At 39.8% G+C, this 27,838-nt stretch overlaps 1 protein-coding gene across 1 annotated transcript in view; it reads left to right on the top strand.

The window, feature by feature from the left end:
- TRPM1 (transient receptor potential cation channel subfamily M member 1) overlaps positions 1–27,838 on the top strand; it is an 89,875-nt gene that overhangs the window by 58,841 nt on the left and 3,196 nt on the right. The window contains exons 25-29 of the mRNA XM_063716110.1: positions 779–953; positions 2,559–2,579; positions 3,469–3,613; positions 4,826–5,028; positions 5,670–5,802. Coding sequence (XP_063572180.1) covers positions 779–953; positions 2,559–2,579; positions 3,469–3,613; positions 4,826–5,028; positions 5,670–5,802 — 677 coding nt within the window. The remainder of the gene's footprint in view (positions 1–778; positions 954–2,558; positions 2,580–3,468; positions 3,614–4,825; positions 5,029–5,669; positions 5,803–27,838) is intronic.

Genomic DNA, 27,838 nt, shown 5'->3' with positions numbered 1-27,838 from the left:
CTCCAGATGATCTTCAGCTCATTTACTCTGGCCTGGAGTGAACACAGGAAGTCCATGTGATTAGACCATGATGACTTATACTCCAGAACAGGCCAGAGAATATGATACTGAAAATGAACCAGCAGGTCATCCTTACATTACCTAAAAGAGCCTCAATGTTAGGACTGGTGCAAGAAGAAAGCAAGCCTCCTACATTTAGGAAGGACTCTTTATAGGGCAAGTGGTTTTGAGGGATGTATGCTTTAGTAAATTCCAGCAAGGGCCTCCATCTTCAGGGATGTTCAAAAGTAGGAATTATACCAGTTTAGTATCCGCAGTAACCAGGGCATTGCTCACTGTAACCACTCAGCACTTGTGTAGTGAATGAATAAATGTTGCTCTATACTCTCAATTCATTGTCATTTTATTTCCTTAGGTATCTGCTCCTCTTACTCCTTAGTATCCCTTACAAACTCCCATCTTTTCCATAATTCTTCCCTTTCTCCATTTGCAGTTGTAGTTACTAAGGGACATGTGTTTATGGGGAACAACAGAGGAGAAGCAAGAAGGATGAAGAGCAGATGAGGATAGCAATGTTCTAGAAGACATTCTAGGCATAAAGCATTGCATGGAGTGGGAAAAAGCCTTCCCAGGGATGGGAAGGAATGAAGGGAAAGAGGCTTTCTTCATCCTAATTAAGCACTCGTGAAGTGCTTAATTGCAGAGAGCAATATAATGAGCCAGGGTGAACGTGGCCCATGAGCCAAGACAGTGAGAGACAAATGTTCTCCTTACTCAGATGATCGACATGCTGTACTTTGTGGTCATCATGCTGGTCGTGCTCATGAGTTTCGGAGTAGCCCGTCAAGCCATTCTGCATCCAGAGGAGAAGCCTTCTTGGAAACTGGCCCGAAACATCTTCTACATGCCCTACTGGATGATCTATGGAGAGGTGTTTGCAGACCAGATAGACCGTAAGAGTAGAATTCATAGTAAGATTCTCTTCCCTGCTTCTGAGGCAGATGACCAGTTCCAAATTAATGGAAGAACATGTATTAATTTGGAAATAAAAAATATTTGTCACTCCACCATAGGCATCAAATTATTTTACAAAGAAATAAGAACAAATTATGGAACATGGATTTTCAGACATCAGTCATTTCTTTTATTCTAAAAATAATTCACTAGAATTCCAAAAGAGTCTCACTTCCCTTGAGCTGGACCTGATGGACATCCTGTCACATGAATGCAGTTCTAATGCCAATAGCCTAGTTTTTCTTCAATCCAGTATCTCCCCACCCCAGGATAAGACTGGTAGTGTTTTCCAGTAGAATGAACTAGTGAACAGGGCAGAGTAACTGGTACGTCCCACCATCCTCTTCTTCAAGCCATCAGAGCCCATTTTCCACATAGCTACCCATTTCATCTTCACTACTAGAGTGCTATTTTGTATTATCAAAAATAATCTGGATGTTAGTAGAGGAAATCGGCTATGATCCTGCACAGATTTCTGGGGAATGTAGGCCCAGCTCCTCTGCAGGCTGAGCTGGTGTCTTCTGGATTGAAGGAATGTAAAGCTCAAATGTTCTTGTACACTATTTCACCAGGACAGTTGAATAAATGTTCCACCAGTGAAGGAGGCACTTTTAGTCCCATTTCCATTTCAGGACCAACATTTTCATTTGCATGTTGTGATTTATCATAAAGCATCAGCTATAATAGCATGTCTGCTGTTCCAGAGCTCTGCTATTTGGGAATAGAAAGTTTTTATCATCTTCCTCTCATATAGAATGTAGGGCTGTCAGTGTATATCTACTGCCTTTAGGTTAGACAATAACCAGCTCATGCAGTAGCTTCTTTCTAACTTTTATAATGTCATTCTGACCATATCATTATTGCAAGTATCACAGAGTCAACTATTGAAATGTGTTAGTAGCTTGGTAAGCCAGAACATAAAAACATAATTTGATTTCAAAAGAATATTAGTTTAGGTAGACATACATACACGTTAAAAGTTCCTGGATTCCAGGCATAAACTGTAGTATTTTTATTGTTGAGCTTTTTTTTTTTTTTTTAAATTAAATTGGGTTATGAGAGAAGGTAAAGAGGTAAACTTTAGGCTGTGCTATTCTCAGTAACATAATTAAATGTAGGTTTTTGATTCTTGATCTGACTATTAACTAATAATTTTGTAGTTATTTGTGCTTATGAGGGGTTTGTGTTGGAATATAGGGAGCGCGTGATTGGTTAACTTGATCATTTGCCAGTAACATCATGTCTTTTTCACAGTATTTTTAACTAGTGAGCTTTTGCTCTTGCTTATGACATATGGTAAAATAAATATGCATGATATATATTTTCTAGAATGATTAACGTATGTAATTCTTCTAAATAGATCACTGTTTCTAAGTGTGAATCAATATTTCCCAAGCTTAAAATATTTGCGTTTCTTCACAGCAAAACAGTTATGTTGTTAAACCACTTGTTTTACTTTTCTCTCAACCATCATCTTATTTTCTTTCCTCCCGTCCTGTCAAAACAATACAAAACAAAAATCCTGCTTTCCAATCGTTGTGTAGTCTACGCCATGGAAATTAATCGTAAGTCTACATGGAATTGATTATTCTAGTCTATGGAATATGTTTCTTAATTACCTTTTCCTTAGCTGATTACTAGTAGTCTTAAACGGTTTTCAAATACTTCTCTTGTTTTTTTGGTGCCAGTACTTTTTAAGCTGTCAGTAAAAAGTAAAGAGAACAATAAATTCACTGTTGGGATCACCCCATTTTTTTAGGGGAGAAATAGACCCCCTATGATAAAAAGTTGCATTTCAAATGAGCAGAGGGAGAAAAGATTATTTTTCAAACATGGCACCAAAACAGTTGATTAAACAATTTGGGAAGTAGAGGAAATCCCTAACCCATACGACATAACAAAAATATTCTCAAATTTAATGTATCAATGAAACCAAGAAAACAACCAGGAGACAACATAAGCTAATGTTAAATAATTAGAAGCCACAATGACTTTCAAATGGATAACAATAAAGGGAAAAAACATAAAGATACATTTGTCTGCTTAAAAATGAAGACTTTTATATTTGAGAGCCACAATAAAGAAATGGGAAAATGTTTAGAAATATGACAAAGAATGACTATCTCTGAGCGCAGATATGAGTTTCTGACCTTTTTCTTTGTGTGAGTTGTTTTTTTTTTGAGACAGAGTCTCGCTCTGTCGCCCAGGCTGGAGTGCAGTGGCTCAATCTGGGCTCACTGCAAGTTCCGCCTCCCGGGTTCACGCCATTCTCCTGCCTCAGCCTCCTGAGTAGCCAGGATTACAGAGTTTATTTGTTCCCATGGAAAAAAATATTGCTTATGAAATAAGAAAGCTTATTTAAAAAGAAATAGGTATTGAAAAACATATGTAAGAGATATTTATCCTTTTCATTATATGTAAAAAGCAAAGACAAAACTATTTTTTTTCTTTCAGCTCCTTGTGGTGAGAACCTATATGATGAGGAGGGCAAGCGGCTTCCTCCCTGTATCCCCGGTGCCTGGCTCACGCCAGCACTCATGGCGTGCTATCTACTGGTCGCCAACATCCTGCTGGTGAACCTGCTGATTGCTGTGTTCAAGTACGTGTCACAGCCGATGACCACATGCTTATTATTTATTACTGTACAGATTTTCCATTTAATCTCAGAACTCTCCCAAGATACTAATATATTTGCAGATAATTTCATAAGGGTTTTTAAGTAGATCCAATTTTTGCAGTCTCATTGTTCAAAGTTAATCAGTCTTAATGTATTCATAAATCAAGAGTTGACACTTAAATACATTTGAATTTAATCTTGGTTAGTATTTTAACACTTTAGCGTGTATTTTAATCTAATGAAAATATTTTCTTAGATGAAAGTCTCCTGGGGTACAGAATATTTGATTAAGTCATGCTTTTTATTCATCAGCAGAGGTGGAAAAGGTAATATTAGTTTCATAAGCTGTTACAATTACTGTAATACTAGTAAAGCATTTTTTTCTGATCATTTACAGAATAGAAGATAAAATGGCCCAAGAAAAAAATGGCTTAAAGGATTAAATCAAGTTTCTTATAAAACCTACCTATTTGTCATGTTGTGTTGAGTATGTTGACCATGCTCAATAAATATTGAAAAAAATGATTTTAGCTTCTAAGATGAAAAATATAGAGGGAAAAATCCTTCACAGAAATATGCAATCTTAGAATTGAACAGGGCATTGGAGAAAACCTGGTCCAAACTTCTGGCTTGAGAGATGAGAAAACTAAGGTCAGGGAAGGTAACTAGTTTTCCTAAGGTCCCAGTATTGGTAGACAATGAAATCATGTACTTATTGCTTCCTGTTGGAAGCTAAAATAAGACAAAGATTTTACCTACCCCATGTCCAAAATAACGAACCTTCAATCAAATAAGTTCAATAACTAATTAATTCAGTTGAAAAAAAAGTAGTCTTCTACTTGTTAGACTGAATTGAAAGTTTAAACATGTGAAAACATTTAGTTAAATGGCTTATACCTCTACACATAGGAAATTAAATTTCCTGAGTATATGAGTAGATTGTGGTGTGGTTTTTCAAGAAAGCAGTACATAGCAATTTATTACACTTAGCTATTTATGAATACAATGTACTTAAGCACAGATAATCCACACCGATGGATAAACCAAAAGATTGGATAATCAAGGAATCAGTACTAAAGGGCACTAAAAGGCCATCTCATTGAGGATTTTCATTTAAATGTGAGTAACTGACTGCTCTGGGAAATCACTATAAAAAGTAACATAACTAACTGTAAAAATGTCTTCTTTTTAAAGCAATACCTTCTTTGAAGTAAAATCAATATCCAATCAGGTGTGGAAGTTCCAGCGATATCAGCTGATTATGACATTTCATGACAGACCAGTCCTGCCCCCACCGATGATCATTTTAAGCCACATCTACATCATCATTATGCGTCTCAGCGGCCGTTGCAGGAAAAAGAGAGAAGGGGACCAAGAGGAACGGGATCGTGGATTGAGTATGTGCAGGGCTCTTCATTTCTAAGTTGGGCTGATTTCAAAATAGTGTTCCAATTGGACATCCTCACAGAAATCTCACTCAACTACTTGCTCGTGTGAAAAGCACCACACTCAGTCCAACTGCTGTTCTTTTCAAAAGGCTTCTCATTTTGTACCCATTTTATTCTAGTTTCGTTAATTTGTTAGTAATTAATATTAGGAAAGCCAGCTCATAGAGATCAGAAGTTGAGCTAATTCTCTAAAATAACTCTACTCTATAAATTTCTATATAAATTCAATGCTTTCAAAACGTCTTAATTTTTTGCATCTAAAGAAAATGAGAAAATAACGCTATAAGTTTGACTCTATTCATAAAAATAAGTGCAAAAAGTTTTCCAGGAAATATTACTTGGCTTTACTTTCCCAGTAAATGTAATTTTGTTTTTTATGTTTAAAAGCGGGCCCGTTTGGCTCCAACTGATAGAGGGTTGGGGCGTATGACAACCCCTTTTTAGATAAAAATCAATTGGAGTAGTGGCGAACTGCCTTAGGAGTGGCAGAGAAGAGAGCTTAATTAAAGTGGGGCTGTGAAATTCTCATTGACACCACGAAACTGATTCTTCTTGTTTTTCATGTGGCTGACACTTCTCCCTTCACACAGAGCTCTTCCTTAGCGACGAGGAGCTAAAGAAGCTGCATGAGTTCGAGGAGCAGTGCGTGCAGGAGCACTTCCGGGAGAAGGAGGATGAGCAGCAGTCGTCCAGCGACGAGCGCATCCGGGTCACTTCTGAGAGGTACGTGTAGCGTCCCCACCGCGGGCCCGTGGGCCAAGGGTTTGCTGACTCGGGCGCCCCACTCTATGGGAGATGCCAGAGTTCATTTAAACATGCACTCCTAGTTCTCCTGATTTATCTAAACTTTACGTTTTAACGGGGTTCCCACGAAATAGAAAGTTCCTAGGTAATAACCATGCATTGGATATAGAAGGGAATGACATTTATTTATTTATCCTGGGCCGAAAGAAAACCTAACAGTTCTGACTACCTTCACTCCCTACCCCAAAGTGGGGGTGTTTCCGCAAGGTTAATGGAAGCTACAGAAAGCCATCTTTCTCCCAGCTCTTGTTCCTAACTTCCCTTTGCGAGCATGGTCCTCCCCAGGGGACTGCCCTCCTCATCCGGCCTAGCTGCTTGCTGCACCTTGGCAACACCTTTCCCAGCCTCACAGGGCAGAGGAAAAGGCTCCCTCCTGGGGCTTCCCTGAGAGTGGGAACTGGGAGGGGTGGGGTGCAGGGTCGGGGGTGAGGTGTCTGGCCCCATGAGGGTGGGATCCGCTAAACTAGGGCAGGGTGTGTCTTTCAGACACCTTGACATCCTCAGTACCCAGCAAGGTCAGCCTAATCTCCGCGGTAATGCTTAATAAATGCAGAGTGAATGAATGCAGGATGTGTGAACCAGTGAATAAGTAAATGAAGTCAGGTCGCGAGGGACAGAAATGGTGACATTTTCCAAACTTCGTAGTATTGCTCTACCCTAAGCTGGGAAAGAGCAACTGGCAAAGGGTAGACAGGAGCAATCGACCTTCACTGTCTGCACTTTTTATCATGTAAGTTTTGAGAGCCTTTTTCATGTACTAAAAGCATTTTCAGCTTGCTAAAGATCTTGGTGACTGATAACACACTGTTCCAAAGGGTTTCACTAACAATGTGGCCAGAAGGATGAGCTCAGAGGAGCCATGCCTAGCTCTGCTTTCTATCCTTGAGTACACAGAATTAAAGTTTCCTAACAGACACATTGAGAGCCATAAAAACAGGGTGGGACTTCAAAAAGATATTGCAGCTGACAGTTCCCAAAGAGTTACAACAGAATTCACAGATGCACCTTAGGTCTCCCTGGTGCATGTTGAGGCCAGTGAACTCTGCCCCAGCCCACAGGAGGGGAGATGGCAACTATGGGTCCCTGGCCCTGGTTCCTTGCTAGACCCAGTCACCTTATGACCCAACCAAATCCAACCAGCTAAACTCTAGGGTTACCTGCACCACCTTTCTTCCTTACCAAGGTGAATTTTTAATAAAACTTTGAAATGTTTCTTTGATGCTTTAACAGTAATTGCTAAACTTTCAAGGTATAAAAATTATTTCTTCATGAGAAAGTTAAGGTACCCCATGTAATCACATTTCCACTTTTTAGTTAGACATTAGCTTGAATGTAATTTTAACCAGTCATTTACAATGGAGATTGTGTTTTGTTTTGCTCTGCGTCTCCCTCTCCCTTCCCCGGCATTCCTTGGATTTTTACCATTCTTGGACCAAAGCTGCAAGAATGTGGTTATCAGGTCACTACCAAATTGCATTTTTCTCTGGGGGCTCTGTGCACACGTAATAGGGATGAAAGTGTGTAGGGCAGAGAAAACATGCTGCTTCCTGTTTCCCTCGGCTGAGATCCCAGGAGTGATGGGAGCACATTCTTGCCCCTCCATTTCCCTTGGCCTTGTCAGGCTGACTCACAGGTAAATGCCCAGGACAGAAAGAGGAGAAGGCTTGAGGAGAAGGGAGTTTTCCTTCCCTCTTAGCCAGGCCAGCTGAGAAGCAAGGGATAAGGTGGGAGGATGGAAATAAAAGTAGTTATTTGGGCACCTGTGACTACTTTAAAAATCAAACTTGAAGTACTCAGGTATTCCTGCCATTTCTTTAATATTCTTTCTATATAAAATTAGTTTTATTTTCTGCATCACCATTTCCCATTTGATGATTTTCCTGCTCTTCTCTCAGTCGTGTCTTCGCCACCACTATTCAGTCTGTAGGGTCTGGTTAGGAGCATGTCAGCCCCTGCCCTGTCTCCCTGTTGTATTGGTAGCTTTCAGAGCTGAGCTACTGATTCTTATGACTCAGTTTTACAAGCGTGTTCACACAGGATGGATACCCATTAATCATTCTCCTCCACGCAGGGTGCTTTTAGTGCTTCTGTGCAGAAACCAAATTCATGGTTCTCTCCTAATGTTTGGAAATTTACCTATAAAATGCTAACAATTTAACCATTTATTTTTTCTCATAAAGTTCCAACATATTGTAAGATCCAACATTCAGTCCTGCAGTGAGATTTGCAATATGATTCAGCATTGATTGACATAACACTGGGTGGCAGCAGGATATTTAACCCCCAGTCCTACCAACCACGCCCACTTAGATGTCATAGGGGCCCTGCTCTCAGGGTTCTCCTCCCAAACTTGCACTCCAGTCTCTGTGAATGGCATCGCCATTAAGCTCAATTAGCAAACTGGCAAATCATTGTGGCACCTCCCTCTTCTTCACTAACAATCATCAAGTTCTGTTTACTTCCCCTTGTGAATACATCCTGATCCACTTATTTTTTTCATCCCTACTCCAACGCACCTAGTACAGGCTTCCATCATTTTCCACTTCCATTCCTATAGCTGCCCCTACGTGAGCTCTCCATATTTGTTTCTGCTCTTTCAATCCATGTTGCACTGTCAGCTCTCATGGGGTCCTGTTCCCTCCTGCACTGGCTCTCCTGAAAAGCCCTCTGTGGCCCCCACTGTCCTCAGGCCTGCAAGGCCCTGCCCTCCCTCCGGCTTTGCCATGCACTATCTTCTCCTTCATGCTCTGTATTCCATTTCTCGGCCTTCTTTCATTTCCTCAAAGCACTGCTTCCTTCCTGCCACAGGGGCTCTGCATGGGCTGTGCCCTCTGATGCACCTCACCCTCCTTCCCTGCTCCTCTTCCTTGGATCTCTGCCCAAATGCCAATTCCTTATGGAAAACTTCACCACCTCACACCTTAGACTAGGTCAGGACCCTCCGTCCTTAAGCTGCATGAAGGCAGGGCCATGTCTGGGTTTTGTCCACCATGATATACCTAGAGCCTGCACATCTCCACATAGTAGGATCCAGACTTTTTTTGTTTTTGTTTTTGTTTTTGAGACAAGGTCTCGCTCTGTGCCCAGTGCAGTGGCACAATCAGGTCTCACCACAGCCTCAACCTCCTGGGCTCAAGTGAGCCTTCTGCATCAGCCTCCGAAGTAGCTGGGAATACATGTATGTGCCACCACGCCCAGCTAATTTTTTTTTTTTTTTAAATTTTAGTAGAGAGGAAGTCTCACTGTGTTGCCCAGGCAGGTCTCAAACTCCTGGCCTCAGCAATCCTGCCTCAGCCTCGAGAGTTTTTTGAATGAATGGATGACTTAAAAGCTTTTCTCCTGATTCGAATATAAATTTCTATCCCATCCTCAATGAGTTCCCTTGTGAAATATCAAAAAGGAAACCAGCTATGCTTCCTCCAGGTTCAAGACACTGGTTTTACTATAATGAAGTAGGAGCAGACTCAAGAGCCAAAGGATTGTGCTACAGGAAGGATAACAAGTGTTGGTGTTGGCACCATCTTTTTGCTCAAAGGGATAACATCAAATAGCCATGAAGGCTGGTGGGATAAGAACATATTATAAACAACTCCTTTTTTATTATTATTTGTAGAGACAGGGTCTCACTATGTTGCCTAGGCTGGTCTCAAACTCCTGGGCTCAAGCTATCCTCCTGCCTCAGCCTTCCAAAATGCTGGGATTACAGGCATGGGCCACCATGTCTGGTCAACTTCTGGCAGCATGGTCAAAGTAGACCTCGTCAACCCATGTGTTCTGTCATTGCTTCAGGAGAATATTTGGCAACATGAGTCCTTATCATTGGGAGATTTGAGGCCATCTATGTCTTCTGCAAATCCACTACGGAGCACACTGTTCTCTTTGTGGTTCAGCATCCCTTATCACAGGTTCACAGGTTCAAGAGCAATTGGGCTAGAAAGAATCTTTCCTGACAAAATTTTGTCAGAGACCCAACTTCCTTTTCCCAATGAGAATTATGTTATCCAGTGTGTTTTCCTTTTTTCCATGGCTTCAAGGAAGCTTAACGCCAAACTTAATGTTAAATTATCAAATATATTACTATAGGATTTTGAAATATGTGGGGTACGTTGCCTCTTCTTTGCTTTTTTTATATCGTCTACCTCCATTTACATACATTTTATTAATGTCTGACATTTCACAATATGCAGGATATAACTCATAAATTATACATTTTAAATGTAGTTGGCCTTGTACTTAAGAAGCTATGGGTCTTAGATGAGCTAAACCTATAATAGCATTTTCTGATTCCCCCAAAACTTTCTGGGTTAAGTGGTTTCTTGTCAGATTTGTGGATATGAATTAAAGTGTTTTGTCTTTTTTTTTTTTTTTTTAAATTCTAGAGAGAGGGTACTGCTTTATTTTCCAGGCTGGAGTACAGTGGGATGATCATAGCTCACTACAGCCTCAAATTCCTGGGCTCAAGTGAGTCTCCTGCCTCAGCCTCCTGAGTAGCTGAGGCTACAGGCGTGCACGACCACACCCAGCTAATTTTTGTATATTTTGTAGATACAGGATCTCACTATGTTGCCCAGGCTGGTCTGGAACTCCTGGCCTCAAGCAATCCTCAAGCAGTCCTCCTGCCTTAGCTTCCCAAAGTGCTGGGATTACAGGCATGAGACATCATGCCCCATCCTGGATTGCCTGCAGGCTTGATGGGAAATCAGAAATTTGTGGCTTTGAAATCTTTTTATTTGGCATCCTCTTCCCATGTGACCAGAAAGAGAAATGACTGGTAATGGAGACCTACCTAGAAGAAGACAAGATAGTAACTAGAGGAACTGAAAGAGAGATCAGTCTTAGGAAGGAGGTGGGGGATTCCTTGAATGTAGAGAAGGTTGTAGAATGGCAAATGTGCAGTGATGGGGAAGACGTTTGGGGATGATCCTGTCTGAATACCTTAATCTTCTAAATTCATAGGGTTCAAGGTTGCTTGGATAATAGGAAGGAGATGGTATTAAATGTTGAAATTTTGATGTGCCAGTGGATGACACCCTCGTTCCTGATCTGACTTTGAAAGCCAATTGAGAGACAGATGCAGACTTCAGGAGGATAGAGAAAAAAAATATCAGTTTTATTAGTAATAAAAGTTGTACTGGAGGGTGTGGCTTCATTCTTGCCTACTACTCAGCCAGAATTAGGAATACCCACTTAGCCACAGGCAGCACCAGCCACCGCAGGCCTCGCTTCCCACAGGCAGAGTTAGCCTGCATGCTAAGCCTACCAGAAGACCAAGACAAAGAGAGAGACAAGCATGCGGTGTCCTGGTCCCCAATCTCCAACCAAATGAGCAGTCCTCCTCCAAAATAAATAAAGGCCTGGAATGAGGTCAGAGCATTACTAATGAAAAGTCCACACACATAGAAAGAAAAACTGGGCATGGGCAAAGTATACCTCCCCAACAATCAACATCACTGACTTAAAGCCAGTAGGAAGGATTCAAGTCAAGTGAGTTCACTTTTAGGGGAAATATGGCAGGAAGGGAGATAACCAGGATTGCTTGGCAGGAATAATGAAGATGCAAGTTAAATTAGATAACATGGCTTTGTACTGGGCCAGGTCATTGTGGTTCCCATGACCTTCATCGGTGACACCGTACAGCCGAAAGGCAGGGATACAGAAAGAAAACTGTACATACGGCGTGGGTGCTGAAGGAGGCCATGCGCCCAAGAACCAGTCTGTGGAGAGACCTCAAAGACGCTAGTGTTTGCAAATGGCAGCATAAACATATGACATTGCCTCCAGGCACCAAATATCCTTGCTTAGTCCTGGAGTCCTGGTAGCAATAGGTGGAGGGTTAGGGATTGGCACTAACGTGTTGCAAGTAAGGGAGAAAGAACGTAGGTTATTAATGAGGGCTTTGCTTTGTGGCCAACCACAGAATCTGGCCTGAATAGAAAACAGAGCATAACCAGAAAAGGCTAATGATTAGGTGACCTGAATTCTATAAACCCAGGAAGTCTGGGGTATATTTAAATGAGGCAGCATAGAGCTAGAATCCCAGAAAGCTTAATATTCTTTTAGTAACTATTCAGTATACTGTTTAGTACAGAGAATGAAAAAGCCAGAAGAAAGACATGAATCTTGGCCGGGAGCAGTGGCTCACGCCTGTAATCCTAGCACTTTGGGAGGCCAAGGTGGGTAGATCACTTGAGGTCAGGAGTTCAAGACCAACCTGGTCAACATGGTACAACCCCGTTTCTACTAAAAATGCAAAAATTAGCCAGGCGTGGTGGCGAAAGCCTGTAATCCCAGCACTTTGGGAGGCCAAGGTGGGCGGATCACTTGAGGTCAGGAGTTCAAGACCAACCTGGTCAACATGGTAAAACCCCATTTCTACTAAAAATACAAAAATTAGCCAGGCGTGGTGGAGAAAGCCTGTAATCCCAGCACTTTGGGAGGCTGAGGTGGGCGGATCACTTGAGGTCAGGAGTTCAAGACCAACCTGACCAATATGGTGAAATCCCGTCTCTACTAAAAATACAAAAATTAGCTGGGAGTGGTGGTAAGCATCTGTAATCCTAGCCACTCGGGAGGCTGAGGCAGGAGAATCGCTTGAACCCGAGAGGTGAGGGGTTGCACTGAGCCGAGATAGCGCCATTGATTGCACTCCAGCCTGGGTGACAGAGACTCCCTCTCAAAAAAAAAAAAAAAAAGAAAGAAAGACGTGAGTTTTGTTCTTTTATGATTAGTCTTCATTTAGTCTTTCACACATAAAAACTCTGTAAGTAAGCACAGCAAGGTTCTATCCTGGTGTTCTTCCTATAACTACTAAATGTAAAAGGCAGCCCTGTATGAAGAAGTGGATGGAAATTAAAATAGCTGGATGTAAAATTTAGAGTGGATAAGACAACTTTATGATCAGTAGTTCTGGAATTAAATTATAGGGTAGGAATAGTTTTAGAACTCAAGTGTAGAATACCATGGGATCTTGAAACAGGGGTTTCTTCAAGTAGGAACTGGACCTAGCTCCACTAACATCATGTCTTTATGTTAACATTTAACTCTATCATTAAGGAAATGTTCCCATATAATTTATGAGATTCCTTGCAGGTGAAGGGCGACTGTTTCCCCTGAAAAGATAACTGCATATAAAACAAGTTTTAGGCTGGGCACAGTGTCTCACGCCTGTAATTTCAGCACTTTGGGAGGTCAAGGTGGGCTGATCGCTTGGGGCCAGGAGTTCGAGACCAGCTTGGCCAATATGGCAAAACTCCATCTCTACTAAAATTACAAAAATTAGCCGGGTGTAGTGGCACATACCAGTAATCCCAGCTACTGAGGCACGAGAATCACTTGAACCGGAGAGGTGGAGTTTGCAGTGAGCCAAGATTGCACCCCTGCACTCCAGCCTGGGCAACAGAGTGAGACTCTGTCTCAAAAATTTAAAAAGGCCAGGTGTGGTGGTTCATCCCTGTAATCCAGCACTTTGGGTGCTGGTGGTTCATCCCTGTAATCCAGCACTTTGGGTGCTGAGGCAGGTGGATCACCTGAGGTCAGGAGTTAGAGAGCAGCCTGACCAACATGGTGAAACCCCGTCTCTACTAAATACAAAAAATTAGCTGGGCATGGTGGCGCATGCCTGTAATCCCAGCTGGAGGCTGAGGCAGGAGAATTGTTTGAACCCAGGAGGCATAGGTTGCAGTGAGCCGAGATTGCGCCATTGCACTCCAGCCTGGGCAACAAAAGTGAAAGTCCGTCTCAAAAATAAAATGAAAAATGAAATAAATTTAAAATTTAAAAGGCCAAGTGTGGTGGCTCACGCCTGTAATCCCAGCACTTTGGGAGGCCGAGGCGGGCAGATCACCTGAGGTCAGGAGTTCGAGACCAGCCTGACCAACATGGTGAAACCCCATCTCTACTAAAAATACAAAAATAGCCAGGCGTGGTGGCACATGCCTGTAATCCCAGCTATTTGGGAGGCTGAGGCAGGACAGTTGCTTGAACTCGGGAGGCAGAGGTTGCAGTGAGCCGAGATCGCGCCACTGCACTCCAGCCTGGGTGATAGAGCGAAACTCCATCTCAAAAATAAAATAAAATAAATGATAAATAAATAAATATATAAAATTAAAAAAAACCAGTTTTAACAACTGGCTTACTACAGAACTCCAGATGTTTCAGTCCTTCCTAGGAAAGACACACAGGGACTCTTACCACAAGGACATGAGTTGGGACCTTATGTTTAATAGACAAGAGTCTATGCAAAGTCCAATAAAGTTATGCCATACATAGGTATTCTCTTAGAAGTTAATGCAAAAGTTCCACAAATTCATGTACTGTCGTACCTATTATTTGAATGAAACAGAACACATTATGTACAACCCCTTAACAAAAAGTATGTTTTCATTTAACCACCTTCAGGCTTAGTGGCATCATGTTCAAAATCAAATATCCTTAATAATAGGTATACCCCGATATAGAGAAGATTTGCAGTGATATTCACACAGCCATGTCCTTTGATACTTGTGTAGCATTTACAGTTCACAGAGTACACAGTTTCATTTAATTCATTTAATTTAGTTGCTGTCATGCTGCAACTGTTGTTAATGTTTGACAAATCACTCCCCAGGGACAGAAGTACAATAAAGAGGGGCTGGTGGAGTAGCTTCATCCCGATGCAAATGTGGATGGGCACATCTCAAAGGGAACACTGACACTGGCCACATGTTAATCAGAAACAGCTTTTGTTTTTTCTCAAAACCGAATTAAACAAAGAGTCATGATATGTAATGTCAGTTGTTAATCTGGTACAATCTTTTACTTTATTTATTTATTTATTTTGAGACAGAGTCTTGCTCTGTTGCCCAGGCTGGAGTGCAGTGGCGTGATCTCGGCTCACTGCAACCTCTGCCTCCCAGGTTCAAGCAACCTTTGTTCTGCCTCAGCCTCCCAAGTAGCTGGGACTACAGACGCACGCCACCATGTCCGGCTAATTTTTGTAGTTTTAGTAGAGACGGGGATTTCACCATGTTGGTCAGGCTGGTCTCGAACTCCTGACCTCAGGTGATCTGCCCACCTCGGCCTCCCAAAGTGCTAGGATTACAGGCGTGAACCACCGAAACCGGCTGACTTTCTTAATTTAAAAAACAAGTTTTGCATGTGTGTGTGTGTACACCAGGTTTTGAGACTGATTAGGGCATTCAGGTGTATCCTTTTAACAGAAAAGCCTGAAGATTTAATCTGTGAGTCAAAAGATAAATATGGGCATGGAGGGACACAGCTATTATTAATCAAGACTGATTAAGCACATGCGGTTCTGGGCTCCTCATGACTTTAGTAGCAGTACACATGATGCAGTTAAGGACAGAGCACATATTGTAATAAATCAAGTGCAGCTCAAATTTCTATTCAAAGTCAGGAGAATGATTAACTGGGGCCCAGACAGTTTATAGATTTCATTTGTTTATAGTTTCCTTTGATACAAAAGGATGGAGGGTGGCCCTCAGGAATTGCTCTTAGGCCTGCCAGTTAAGAAATCATGTATTTGGTGGTTAGAAAAATGGCCTCATTAATGCCCTTTTCAAAAGTATTCATAAGTGGAATTTTTTCTGTGAAGTCAGTGCTACCATAATGTGAAAAATAAAAACCTAGTGGAGCTACTTATAGCATCTACAAGTAAATCCAAACCCAGAAATAGTTACAGAAGTCACAAACTTCAATTGGAGGGAAAGGAAGATAATCAACCTGATCAGAAATCAGTGTCACCGTGTGTAAGAAAGCACACTTTGCATCACAAAAGTACCACTATTCAAAGAAATCATGTATTAGCGCTGAATACTTGTTATACTAAAAACATAGTTATAAGTTATTTCACTATGTGATTTGAAATATTTGAGGGTATTGGCATATTTTGTAAAGTGAATATTATTTTGGAAAATTTTGCAAACCCTATAATAAATAACACAGCCACGATAATCTAATTAAATCATGCCTAAAGCCAGGATAGTAACATACGTTTATATGCAATGGCTGAGGTCCCTGACATCACCAAGACAGCTTTCATTTATCTAGTTCTTCCACAAACATCAGAGGTAGCTGAAAGCTCTAGGACAGGTTTTCTCACAGCTGGGGTCATAAAATGCCTTGGCATTTGGGGTTCTCAAGTTCTCAGATTATTTTATTTTTTAATTTTGGTGATGACGGCATGTTTGCAAAGGGTCCTTGAGGAAATGTGGGGATGAAGAACAAGATGAGACAGGATGGGAAGATGAGGGCAGATTCTCTAGAGCTTTGAATGTATATGAGGAACAGAAATCTCTATAGGATGTTAAGATTAAGGGCTGCCATGGATGGAAGGAAAGAGTTAAAGCTACATTTTCATAGCACTTTACATAGTATGAGAAAGTGTCAATGTCCAAATCATAGAATAGGGTTGCCAATGGAGATTATAAGGTTTTCCTTTAATACACTCTTTGGTGTGTTCATTGCATTCAACACTGCAATGAAATTGTGTTTTTATCTTAAGTGTGATAGGAAGCTGCTACTGTTTTAAAGCAAAGATTGATGTGGTTGTGTTTCTGTGTTATCTTTTTGGATTGGAGTGAGAAGACATTGGAGGTTCCTTATAACTAACAATTTTTCCTTTATCAGCTTGGGGTACAAAATGAGGTCATATATCTTTTTTCTTTTTCTTTTCTTTTCTTTTCTTTTTTTTTTTTTTTTTAAGATGGAGTCTCGCTCTGTCACCCAGGCTGGAGTGCAATGGCACGATCTCAGCTCACTGCAACCTCCGCCTCCTGGGTTCAAGAAATTCTCCTGCCTCAGCCCCCAAGTGGCTGGGATTACAGGCGCATGCCACCATGCCCAGCTAATTTTTTATTTTTATTTTTTAGTAGAGATGGGGTTTTGCCATGTTGTTCAGACTGGTCTGGAACTCCTGACCTCAGGTGATTCACCTGCCTCTGCCTCCCAAAGTGCTGGGATTACAGGCGTGAGCCACCGTGCCCAGCCAAGGTTATATATCTTTTAATATTAAATGAAATTATTCTTTGACCTCATCTCATCTGCTTATAATCTCATCTGTTTATTCCAAGAGTACCTTTTTCCTCTTTCTATTGTCCCATAGCCCCACCCCCACCCCCTGCCTCAAGTCAGGTGCAGGAAATCCAGTGGTCTGGTGAAGTCCCTACCTACTGCATCAAAATTCAAGAGGGTGAAGTCAATCGTTGTTCTTTGCTCTCTGTGTCTTCCTGTCACTTGGCCCTGGCAGTAAGTGCAATCGTGGAAGGGCAGGGCACAGAGGATTGATTTGAGCCCCAGCTTTCTGGCTGGAGGATAGCAAACGGGAGCTCTGAGGAACTGGAGATAGCAGGGAGATAGTGAGAGGGGGGAACTTGAAAAAGTAATGCCATAAAGTTATGAACTCCAGAGCTCACCTGCAGACTGTGTCTGTCAGGGGTGGAGGAGTCTGCTCCTTATTCACATACCAAAGGCATTGAATGGGGTGACATGAACAAAAGCAGGTAGAGTAAGGAACTCTGGAATTCTGCCCCACCATAAAAGCAACAACAAAGTTGGCAAAAACTGTCAGAGTCTATATTTTGTGGCACTCTGGAAATTAAGCACTGGCTTATTAAGCAACCTAGGGCATTCTTATTTAAACAAAATGGCTGGATCTTGATAAGAAAAGTGAGCTTTGTGACATTTTAACTTAGCCCTGTCCTATCCTCTGCTCTCCAGTTTAGTAGTCACCTTGAAAACAACAATCTGCATTCCTGGTACCAGTAGGAGCAGAAAGAATCTCATATGCAAAGAATTATAATTACTTGTTTTGTAATTACAGAGCAGCTCCTTGAAAGTCTAGCTGAAAGGTTCGTCTTTATTTCACCTGAGTTAGAACAGGCCCAGTACTAAAGCTTCTAGTTAGAAGGGGTGGAGGAAGGGTTGTCAAAAACATTTACAGGCAAAGGGTTTAGTGCTTGCTCCCTGGGGTGACGGATGACAGCTGGGGCAAACAATAGACTAACCAAAAAACTAGGGAGAAAAACTTATGTCCATAAGAGCTTTGAAAAGCTCTAACACATTCCTGGGAATTTAGAAAGCTATGTGCATGCATAGGGCTGTGTGTATACTCAGAAAGACCTGAGAAGGCTATAAGCTTATTTCTGGCTGACTTGATCTTGAGGCTCTGTGCAAGCAGGAAGTGAAGGCTAAGGCAAAGATGTAAACTGCCTGAGTGTTGAAGATGTGCCCCTGTATACACATACAGCTTCTCAGAAAAGACTAGAAGATTTTGTTGTTTTGTTCCACACATTTAAGGAAATCTCTAAGTATTAACTGACCACTAAGCTAATAAAATGCAAACTTTAGTGGCCACACAACATAAAGAATATAGACTTTACAAAATTATTTCAGAAAAATCACTAAACAAACAACAACTACACTAAGAAGCAATAACAACAAGCCTGAGAGGGGAGAGAATCTGATTTTTAGAATTGCCACGTTATAATACTCAACATGTCCACTTTTAAATAAAAATGACAAACATGCAAAGAAATAAGAAACTATGGTCCACACACAGGAAAAAGGACAATCTTAAAAACCATCCCTTAGGAATCCTGGATATTAGACGTTTTAACACAGAGTTTAACTCAACTATTTTAGCTATTTTAAATAGATTTAAAGACCTAAAGGAAATCATCTCTAAAGAACTAAAGGAAAGTATGAGAAGGATTTTTCACCAAATAAGAGACTATCAATAAAGAGGTGGAAATTATATCAAGTAGTAGATGAGGTCTCAAAAAAAAAGAGGTAGAAATTATATATTTTTTTAAAAAAATAGGTCAGGCACAGTGACTCATGCCTGTAATCCCAGAGCTTTGGGAGACCAAGGAGGGAGGATTGCTTGAAGCCAGGAGTTCAAGACCAGCCTGGGCAACATAGCAAGACACCATCTACATAAAATCATTTTTAAAACTGGACAGGCATGGTGGTGCATATCATGGCAACTGGCAGAGCATGGTGGTGCCGGTAGTCCTAGCTACTTGGGAGGCTGAGGTGGGAGGATTGCTTGGGCCCAGGAATTCAAGGCTGCAGTGAGCTGTGATCTTGCCACTACATTCCAGCCTGGACAATAGAGCAAGACAGTGTCAAAAAAAAAAAAAAAAAAAAAAAAGAAAGGAAGGAAGGAAGGGAAGGAAATTCTGACATTGTAAAGTACAATAACTGAAATGAAAAATTCACTCTAAAGGTCCTATAGCACATTTGAGCAGGCAGATTAAAGAATCAGCAAACTGGAAGATAAATCAGTTAAAATTACCCAGTCTAAGGAACAGGGGGAAGAAATGAAGAGAAATTGAACAGTCTGAAACCTGTAGAACACCATCCAGCAGAACAACATAGGCATTATGAGAGTTATAGAAGGAGAGAAGGGAAAGTGGCAGAAACAATATTTAAAGAAAACGGCCAAAATTTTACAAATTTAATGAAAGATATGAATCTACATATCCAAGAAGCTCAATGAACTCCAAGTAGGATAAACTCAAGGAGATCTATACTAATTAACATTATAGTCAAACTGTTAAAAGCCAAAGGAAAAGAATCTTGAAAGCAGCAAGAGAGAAGCAACTCATCACATGCAAAGGATGCTTAATTAGATAAAAAGGCTGACCTCTCATCAGAAGCCAGGAAGACCAGAAGACCTTGGGATGACATAGTCAATGTGCTGAAAGAAAAACAGTGTCCACTAAAAATTATATATGCAGCAAAACTATCCTTTAAAAATGAAGGATAAATTAAGATATTCCCAGATAACCAAGAACTGAGAGAATTCATTACTAGCAAACCTACTACAAGGGATACTAAAGATAGTTTTTCAGGCAGAAATGAAAAGACATAAGACAATAACTTAAAATCCACATGAAGAAATAAAGAGGACCATTAAATGTAACTACATGGGTAAATATAAAAGACATTATAAATGTATTTTTTGTTTGTAACTACTTTTTATTTCTACATGATTTACAAGACAACCACATAAAGCAATCATTACAAATCTATGTTGATGGGTACACAATGTACCAAGTTGTAATTTGTGATAATAACAGAATAACATGGGGGGAGGATGGAGCTTTACAACAGTAAAGTTTGTGTATATTATTGAAAATAATTGGTGTTAGGCCAGATACAAGGGCTCACACCTCTAATCCCAGCACTTTGGGAGGCGAAGGCAGGTGGATCACCTGAGGTCAAGAGTTCGAGACCAGCCTGGCCAACATAGTGAAACCCCATCTCTACTGAAAATACAAAAATTAGCCTGTGTGGTGGCACATGCCTGTAATCCCAGCTGCTCAGGAGGCTGAGGCACGAGAATCACTTGAACCTAGGAGGCAGAGGTTGCAGTGAGCCGAGATCTTGCCACTGCTCTTCAGCCTGGGCAACAGAGTAACACTCCATCTCAAAAAAAAAAAAAAAGAGTAATTGGCATTAAATTAAAGTAGACTGTTATAAATTAAGATGTTAGTGATAATCCCCAGGGCAAGCACTAAGAAAATAACTCAAAAACATATGATAAAAGAAAGAACAAGAGCCAGGTGTGGTAGTGCATGCCTGTAGTCCCAGCCACTCAAGAGGTTAAGGCAGGAAGATCACTTAAGCCCAGGAGTTCAAGGCCAGCCTAGGAAACATAGCAGGGCCCCATATCTTAAAAAAGAAAAGAAATATTAAGTGAATTAAAATGATACACTAGAAAATACCTATTTAACATAGAAGAAAGCAGTAATGATGGAGTTGAGGGACAAAAAAAGACATAACATATAGAAAATAAATAGCAGTATGGCAGAGGTAAGTTCTTCCTTACCAGTAATTATATTAAATGTAAATAGATAAAGCTCTCTAAGACAGAGACTAGCACAATGAATATTTAAAATATGGTGTAATTACATGCTGTCTACAGAGACTCACTTCAGATTCAAAGATTTTTAAAGTTTTAAAGTAAAAGAATGGAAAAAGATATTTCATGCAAACAGAAATCAAAAAATAGTTGGAGTGGCTACACCTATCAGGTAAAATAGACTCTAAGACAAATATTGTCACTAGAGACAAAGAAGGACACGATATTCATGATATAATGATTAAAAAGGTAACTATATCAAAAAGATATAACAATTATTAACATATATGCACCCAATAGCAGAGCCTCATAAGATATGAAGCAAAAACTGACAGAATTGCAGGGAGAAGCAGATAGTTCTCAAATAATAGTTGTAGGCTCTAATATTCCACTTTCACTAATACTAGAACTAGACAGAAGTTCATTAAGAAAATAGAAGCCTTGGCCAATACTATATGCCAACTCAAGGTAACAGACATCAACAGAACACTCAACAACAGCAAAATATATATTCATTTTATAAGCATATGGAACATTTTCCAAGATACATCATCTGTTAGGCCATAAAACAAGTCTCAATAAGTTTTAAAAAGATTAAGGTTAAACAAAGTGTATTCTCAGGCCACAACAAAATAAAATGATAAATTAATAACAAATGAAAATTTGGAAAATTTACAAATATGTGACAATTAAACAACACACTCTTAAATAATCAATAGATCAAAGAAGAAATCACAAGAGAAATTAGAAAATACTTCAAGGTGAACAAAATGATAACACAACATACCAAAATTTATGGGATACAGTAAAAGCAGTATTCAGAAGGATATTTATAACTATAAAGACCCACACGTAAAAAGAAGAAAGATCTCAAAGACAATAAGAACTGAAGTAATGACCAGACTGCTACCAAGGTCCCAGACTGACTACTGGACTGCACGCACCTAGATCAGATCTCAATAGCACTGCAAAGACTTTGAAAACTGAACTGGCATTGGAATCACAGTCCACAGAAAGCACGTCAGAACTTGCAGCCTGAAACTAACCAGGTTGATCACCTGCTAAAACAAAACAAATCAACATTCCCCATGAAAATTAAACAAGATTCAGAGTGATGTGGTATAATATTCAAAATGTCAGGCTACAATCCAAAATCATTTGGAGTATGCAGAATCTAGAAAATCTCAACTCACCTGGGAAAAAAAGACAATCAGTAAATGTCAATGTCAAGATAACACAGATGTTGAAATTATCTGACAAAGGCTTTAAAGCAGCTATTATGAAAATGCTTTAACAAAATTGCAAAGGCTCTGGAAACTAACAGAAAACTAGAAAGTCTCAGAGAAAGAATAGAAGATATTAAGAAAATCCAAAGAAAATTTTACCAAAAAATATAGTAAATGAAATGAAAAATTCATTGGATAGGCTCAATAGCAAAACAGGGATTACAGAGGAGAGAGTAAACTTGAAGATATTTCAACAGAAAATTACTCAATTTGAACAAGAGAGTAAATGGGCTAAAGAAAAAGCCCAAAGCCTCAGAGAAGTGTGGGGCAATAACAAAAGGTATAACATTTGTATTATAAGAGTCCCAGAAGAGAAAGAGCATGATGCAGAAAAACTACTTGAAGAAATCACTGAAAACCTCCCAGGTTTGAAGAAAGACATAAACCCACAGATTAAATAAATGTAGAGAATGCTAAACAGGACTAACTCAAATGAATCCATATCAAATGAAGGGCCACAAACTAAAGACAGAGGGAAAAAAATTGACAGCAAAGAAAAAAATTGACCAGAGAAAAATGACACATTACTTACTGGAGAACAGTGATTTGAATGATGGCAGATTTCTCATCGGAAACCTTGGAGGTCAGAAGGAAGTAGCACTATGTTTTTAATTTTAAATTTTATTTATTTTTTGAGCCGAGGTCTCCTATGTTGCCCAGACTGAACTCAAACACCTGGGCTCAAGCAACCCTCCCACCACAACTCCCGAGTAGGTGGGATTACAGGCACAGGTCTCCATGGCCTGCATTATATTTTTAAAGTGCTGAAAGAAAAAAATAATCAACCCAGAATTACATACTCACAAAAACATTCTTCAAACATGAAAGTGAAAAAAAAAGTCAGACAAAGAATTCATTGCTAGCACACCAATTCTAAAAGAATAACTACAGGAAATTCTTCAGACAGAAGGAAATGATACCAGAATTGAACTTGGAACATCAAAAATGAAAGAAGAGCATCAGAAATAATAAATATGTTGATAAACATAAAGATGAGTCTTCTCTTTCTGAGTTCTTTAAAGTATATTTGACAGTCAAAAGCAAAAATTGCCATACTGTCTGATGGCATTTTCAATATATGTGGATACAATATATGACAACTGCAGCACAAGGGGCTATGGGAAAGGGACCTGTATGGTAGTAATGTTCCTACATTCGAATTGAAGTGGTGAAATACTGATGCGAAGTATACTGTGAAATGTTGCTATCTATTTGTAATCCCTAAAACAACCACTGTAAAATCTATAGTAAATGCTATAGTCACTTCCCACCTCATTTCCCGAGGCCATCATCACCATGATACCAAAACCAGACAAAGACAATTGAAAAAAGAAAACTACAGACCAATATTCCTCATGAACGTAGACACAAAAATTCACAACAAAATACTAGCAAATTGAGTCTAGCCACGATCAGGTAGTTTATCCCAGGAATAAAAGGCTAGGTCAATATTTGAAAACAATCAATGTAATCCACCATATTAATGATTTAAAGGAAAAAACCCTATATGTTTCTAGCAATTGGTGCAGAAAAAGCATTTGATGAAATTCAACATTCATGATGATAAAAATACATTTTCTAAAAGTCTCTCAGCAAACTAGGAACAGAAGAGAACGTCCTTAATCTGACAAATGGCATTTACATAAAATCTATAGCTAACATGGTGAAAGACAGAATGCTTTCTCCCTAAAACTGGGAACAAGGAAGGATGGCCACTCTCACCACTTCAACAATGTACTGGAAGTCTTAGGCAATGCAATAAGGCAAGGAAAAAAAGTCTTATGTCTTGGAGAGAAATACGTAAATACATAAAATATGTATTTATAGATGATTATCTATGTAGAAAATCACATAAAATCTTTAAAAAACAAAATGAAACAAATGAAAACGTCCTAGAATTAATAAGTGAATTTAACAAGGCTACAGAGTACGAAGTCAACAAAAATTAATCTTATTTCTATATACCATCAGTGTGTAATTGAACATTGGAATTTTTAAAATAATACCATTCTCACAGAGCTCCAACAAAAATGAAATACTTAGGTATAAATCTCGTAAAATATGTATGGGTCTATATGCAGAAAACTACAAAGTGCTGATGAAAGAAATCAAAGATCACTTAAATAAATGGGAGGATATACCATATTCATGTATTGGAAGACTCAATGTGGCACAGATGTCAATTTTCCCTAAATTTATCTATAGATTTAACACAATACCAATCAAAATCCAAGCAGGATATTTTGTAGATACAGGTCAGTTGTTGTTGTTGTTGTTGTTGTTGCTGTTGTTATAGACAAGGTCTCCCTATGTTTCCCAAGCTGGTCTCAAACTCCTGAGCTCAAGCAATCCTCCTACCTCAGTCTCCCGAAGCACTGGGATTATAGGCATGAACCACTGTGCCCAGCTATGTCAACTTATTTTGAAAATTAAATGGAAAGGCCAAGGAACTAGACTATGTAAAACAATTTTGAAAAAGAAGAATAACATTAGAGGAATCACACTATCCAGTTTTAAGGCTTACTGTGAAGCTATAGTAATGAAGACAGTGTGGTCTTGGTGAAGGGTCCAACACATACATAAATGGAACAGAATAAAGAGTCCAGGAGTAGATCTACCCAAATAGAGACAATTGATTTCTTTCCCCAAATGTGCAAAACTAATTCAACGACGAATGATCATCTTTTCAACTAACAGTGTTAGGACAGTTGGACATTCTTATGCAAAAAATGATCTCAACATATACAAAAATTAACTAAAAATGGATCATAGATCTAAACATAAAACACAAAACTATAAAATGTTTGGAAGAAAACATAAGAGAAAATCTTCACAACTTGGGAATAGACAAAGTATTCTTCAATGCAACACCAAAAGCATAATCATGTCAATCATATATCTGACAAAAGACTTTTATACAAAATATCTAAAGAACTCTAAAACCCATAATAACCCATAATATGGAAAAAATGGCCCAATAAAAAAATGAGCTAAGGATTAGGCTAGACACACCAGAGAGGACATAAGATTGTTAAATATGTACATAAAAAGATGCTCAACATCATTAGCTATCAGTGAAATGAAAATTAAAACCAGAATGAGATATATTTACACACCGAATACAAGAGCTAAAAATAAAAAAAATTAAAAATAACAATAGCCAAGAAGGATGCTGAGCAACTGGAATTTGCATACACTGCTAGTAGGAATAAAAAATTGTACAGTCACTCTGAAAAATGGTTGGGCAGTTGCTTATAAAGTTAAACATACATTTACCCTATGAATCAGCAATCTCAGGTATTTAACTCCTAGGTATTTATCCCACAGAAATGAAAACATGTTCACACAAAACCTGTACATGAATGTTTATAGCAGCTCTTTTCATACTTGCCAAATAATGGAAACAACCCAAATGTCCTTCAACAGGTGCTGTGGCACATCCATATTAGAAATATATCTTTGCTGGGCTTGGTGGCTCATGCCTATAATCCCAGCACTTTGGGAGGCTGAGGCAGGTGGATCACCTGAGGTCAGGAGTTTGAGGCCAGCCTGGCCAACATGGCGAAACCCCGTCTCTACTAAAAATACAAAAATTAGTCAGGGATGGTGGCAGGCGCCTGTATTCTCAGCTACTGGGGAGGCTGAGGCAGGAGAATCGCTTGAACCTGGGAGACAGAGGTTGCAGTGAGCGGAAATTGCGCCACTGTACTCTAGCCTGGGCAACAGAGCAAGACTCCATCTCAAAAAAAAAAAAAAAAAAAAAGAAAAAGAAAAGAAAAGAAATAAATCTTTAAGAGAGCATCAACTTTAATTAAAGGGAAAGCCAAGTGAATTACTTGCATCTGGAATGCTTTTGTATTCTCCAATGTGTTGAAAAATATTATTTACTCTGTGCTGAAAGGAAAGCTGGATTAAGACTTAGAAAGCTACACAAATAACTTCTTTGCTGATTAATCATATCTCACTAGGAGCTCTATCATGAATGATGGATTCTCTTGTGTTTTTCTGCCATTCAGTGTGTAAATAGATGTGGGGCTCTTGTCAAATTGATTCCTAGATAGCCTTTCTCTGTCTGAAATGGAAACCACTCTTTGTGTGGGTGTCAAGGTTTGTGAAACATGTTTTAAATAATTATGGGAAGTCACCAATCATGGTTAACAAATGAGATAGATCCTCATTTATTTGTCCTTTATGTTAATCATTTCAGATGTAAGTGAACTTAAACTCATTTTTATCTTTCTTCTTTCATACATACTATAAAACTCAATGCAACTTCCCTTCGTTTGGCATAGCTGTTTAAAATTTGCTGTATCCACGTTGTAGCTGTTCACAAGCTCCAAACAAGCAACTGACAATTTCTCTGAACCCAGAGCACATCATTAAGCATTGTTTCTTCCACAGCTTCAATGAAGGGAGCAGCAGTAGGGATGGGAGATTTGAGACACCAAAAAAGGAACTTGGTAACTGATTCAATGCAGAGGGAAGGGAGAGGAGAGAAGTGAGAGGAGAGAGTTAGTATAAGGGAGACCAAAGAATCCAATGACTTTGAGGTTTGTTTTTCATATATGAGTGGCTGAGAGTGCTGTTATCTGAATGAGGTAATAAAGGGGAAAATAGGCAAAACTATAAAAGATGTGAAAGGAAAGATATTCATCTTCATTTCACCAGTGTATTTATTTAGAAAAGTTTGCACAGCTGCAATATCTCTTACTGTATGTTTGTAAAGGAACTCAAGTTTGACTAGGGCAATGTGGGGATTTTTTTTGATACAAAAGGAATCATCAGGGTAATAGATCTGAAGGGAGTAGGGAGCCTTTATTTATTTATTTATTTTTTGAGATGGAGTCTCGCTCTGCCATCCAGGCTGGAGTGCAGTGGTATGATCTCGGCTCACTGCAACCTCCGCCTCCTGGGTGCAAGCAATTCTCGTGCCTCAGCCTCCCAAGTAGCTGGGATTACAGGCATGCATGATCGTGCCCAGCTAAGTTTTGTGTTTTTAGTAGAGACAGGGTTTCACCATATTGGCCAGGCTGGTCTCGAACTCCTGGCCCAAGTGATCCACCGGCTTTGGCCTCCCAAAGTGCTGGGATTACCGGTGTGAGCCACTGCGCGTGGCCAGGAGCCATTATTTTTAATGAAGAACACCAAGTCTTACTCAGAAGTAATGGAAAGTTAATAGTGAAAAATTCTTCTGCTGGTCTGTGAAATGCAAGAGGAGAGAGAACCCTTAGAACCTACAGTGCCTGTGATACAGAGGCTTTAAAAAAAGGAAGCCAGGACTTCTCATACATGGTGAATTTGGTCCTCCCTGGTGGCAAACTTCCAGGAAGCCAGACCCTTCCTGCTCAAATGATGTGGTTTCCTATAGTACATATAAATAGTTCTCACCCCAAGAAAACAGTTAAGAATAGAAGCCAAGGAATCACACGTACAAACACAGACACATCAGAACACAGCTGTCAATGTGGCCAAAAGAAGAGTGGCATTAGCAAAAAAAACTCTGGGAGAAGGTGGGGCAAGGTAGCCGCAGAAGCGGCAGGGTGGGGGTGGACTTCAGGAGATGCAGTCAAGCACAGAGCTGACTTCGCGGTCCAAAGAGCAGCAAGCAAACTGCTCAGAAGACAAAAGAGTGGGGTGGCTGACCACCGTGAAATGGATGGATAAGAGGAGAGCCAGCAGAACGAGTAAGGACATGTATAATGATGTGCAGAGAAGGTAGCAAAGACCTTCGTGGGTCATACAGACTACAATGCAAGCCAAGTCTCCCTATGTTTTTAAGAAAGCTGGGAGAAAATAAAAGAAT

Source organism: Pongo abelii, chromosome 16 (genome assembly GCF_028885655.2).
Source record: "Pongo abelii isolate AG06213 chromosome 16, NHGRI_mPonAbe1-v2.0_pri, whole genome shotgun sequence".
NCBI lineage: Eukaryota > Metazoa > Chordata > Mammalia > Primates > Hominidae > Pongo > Pongo abelii.
Note: the sequence above shows the minus strand (reverse complement) of the source record. Positions and strands in the feature narration are given on the sequence as shown.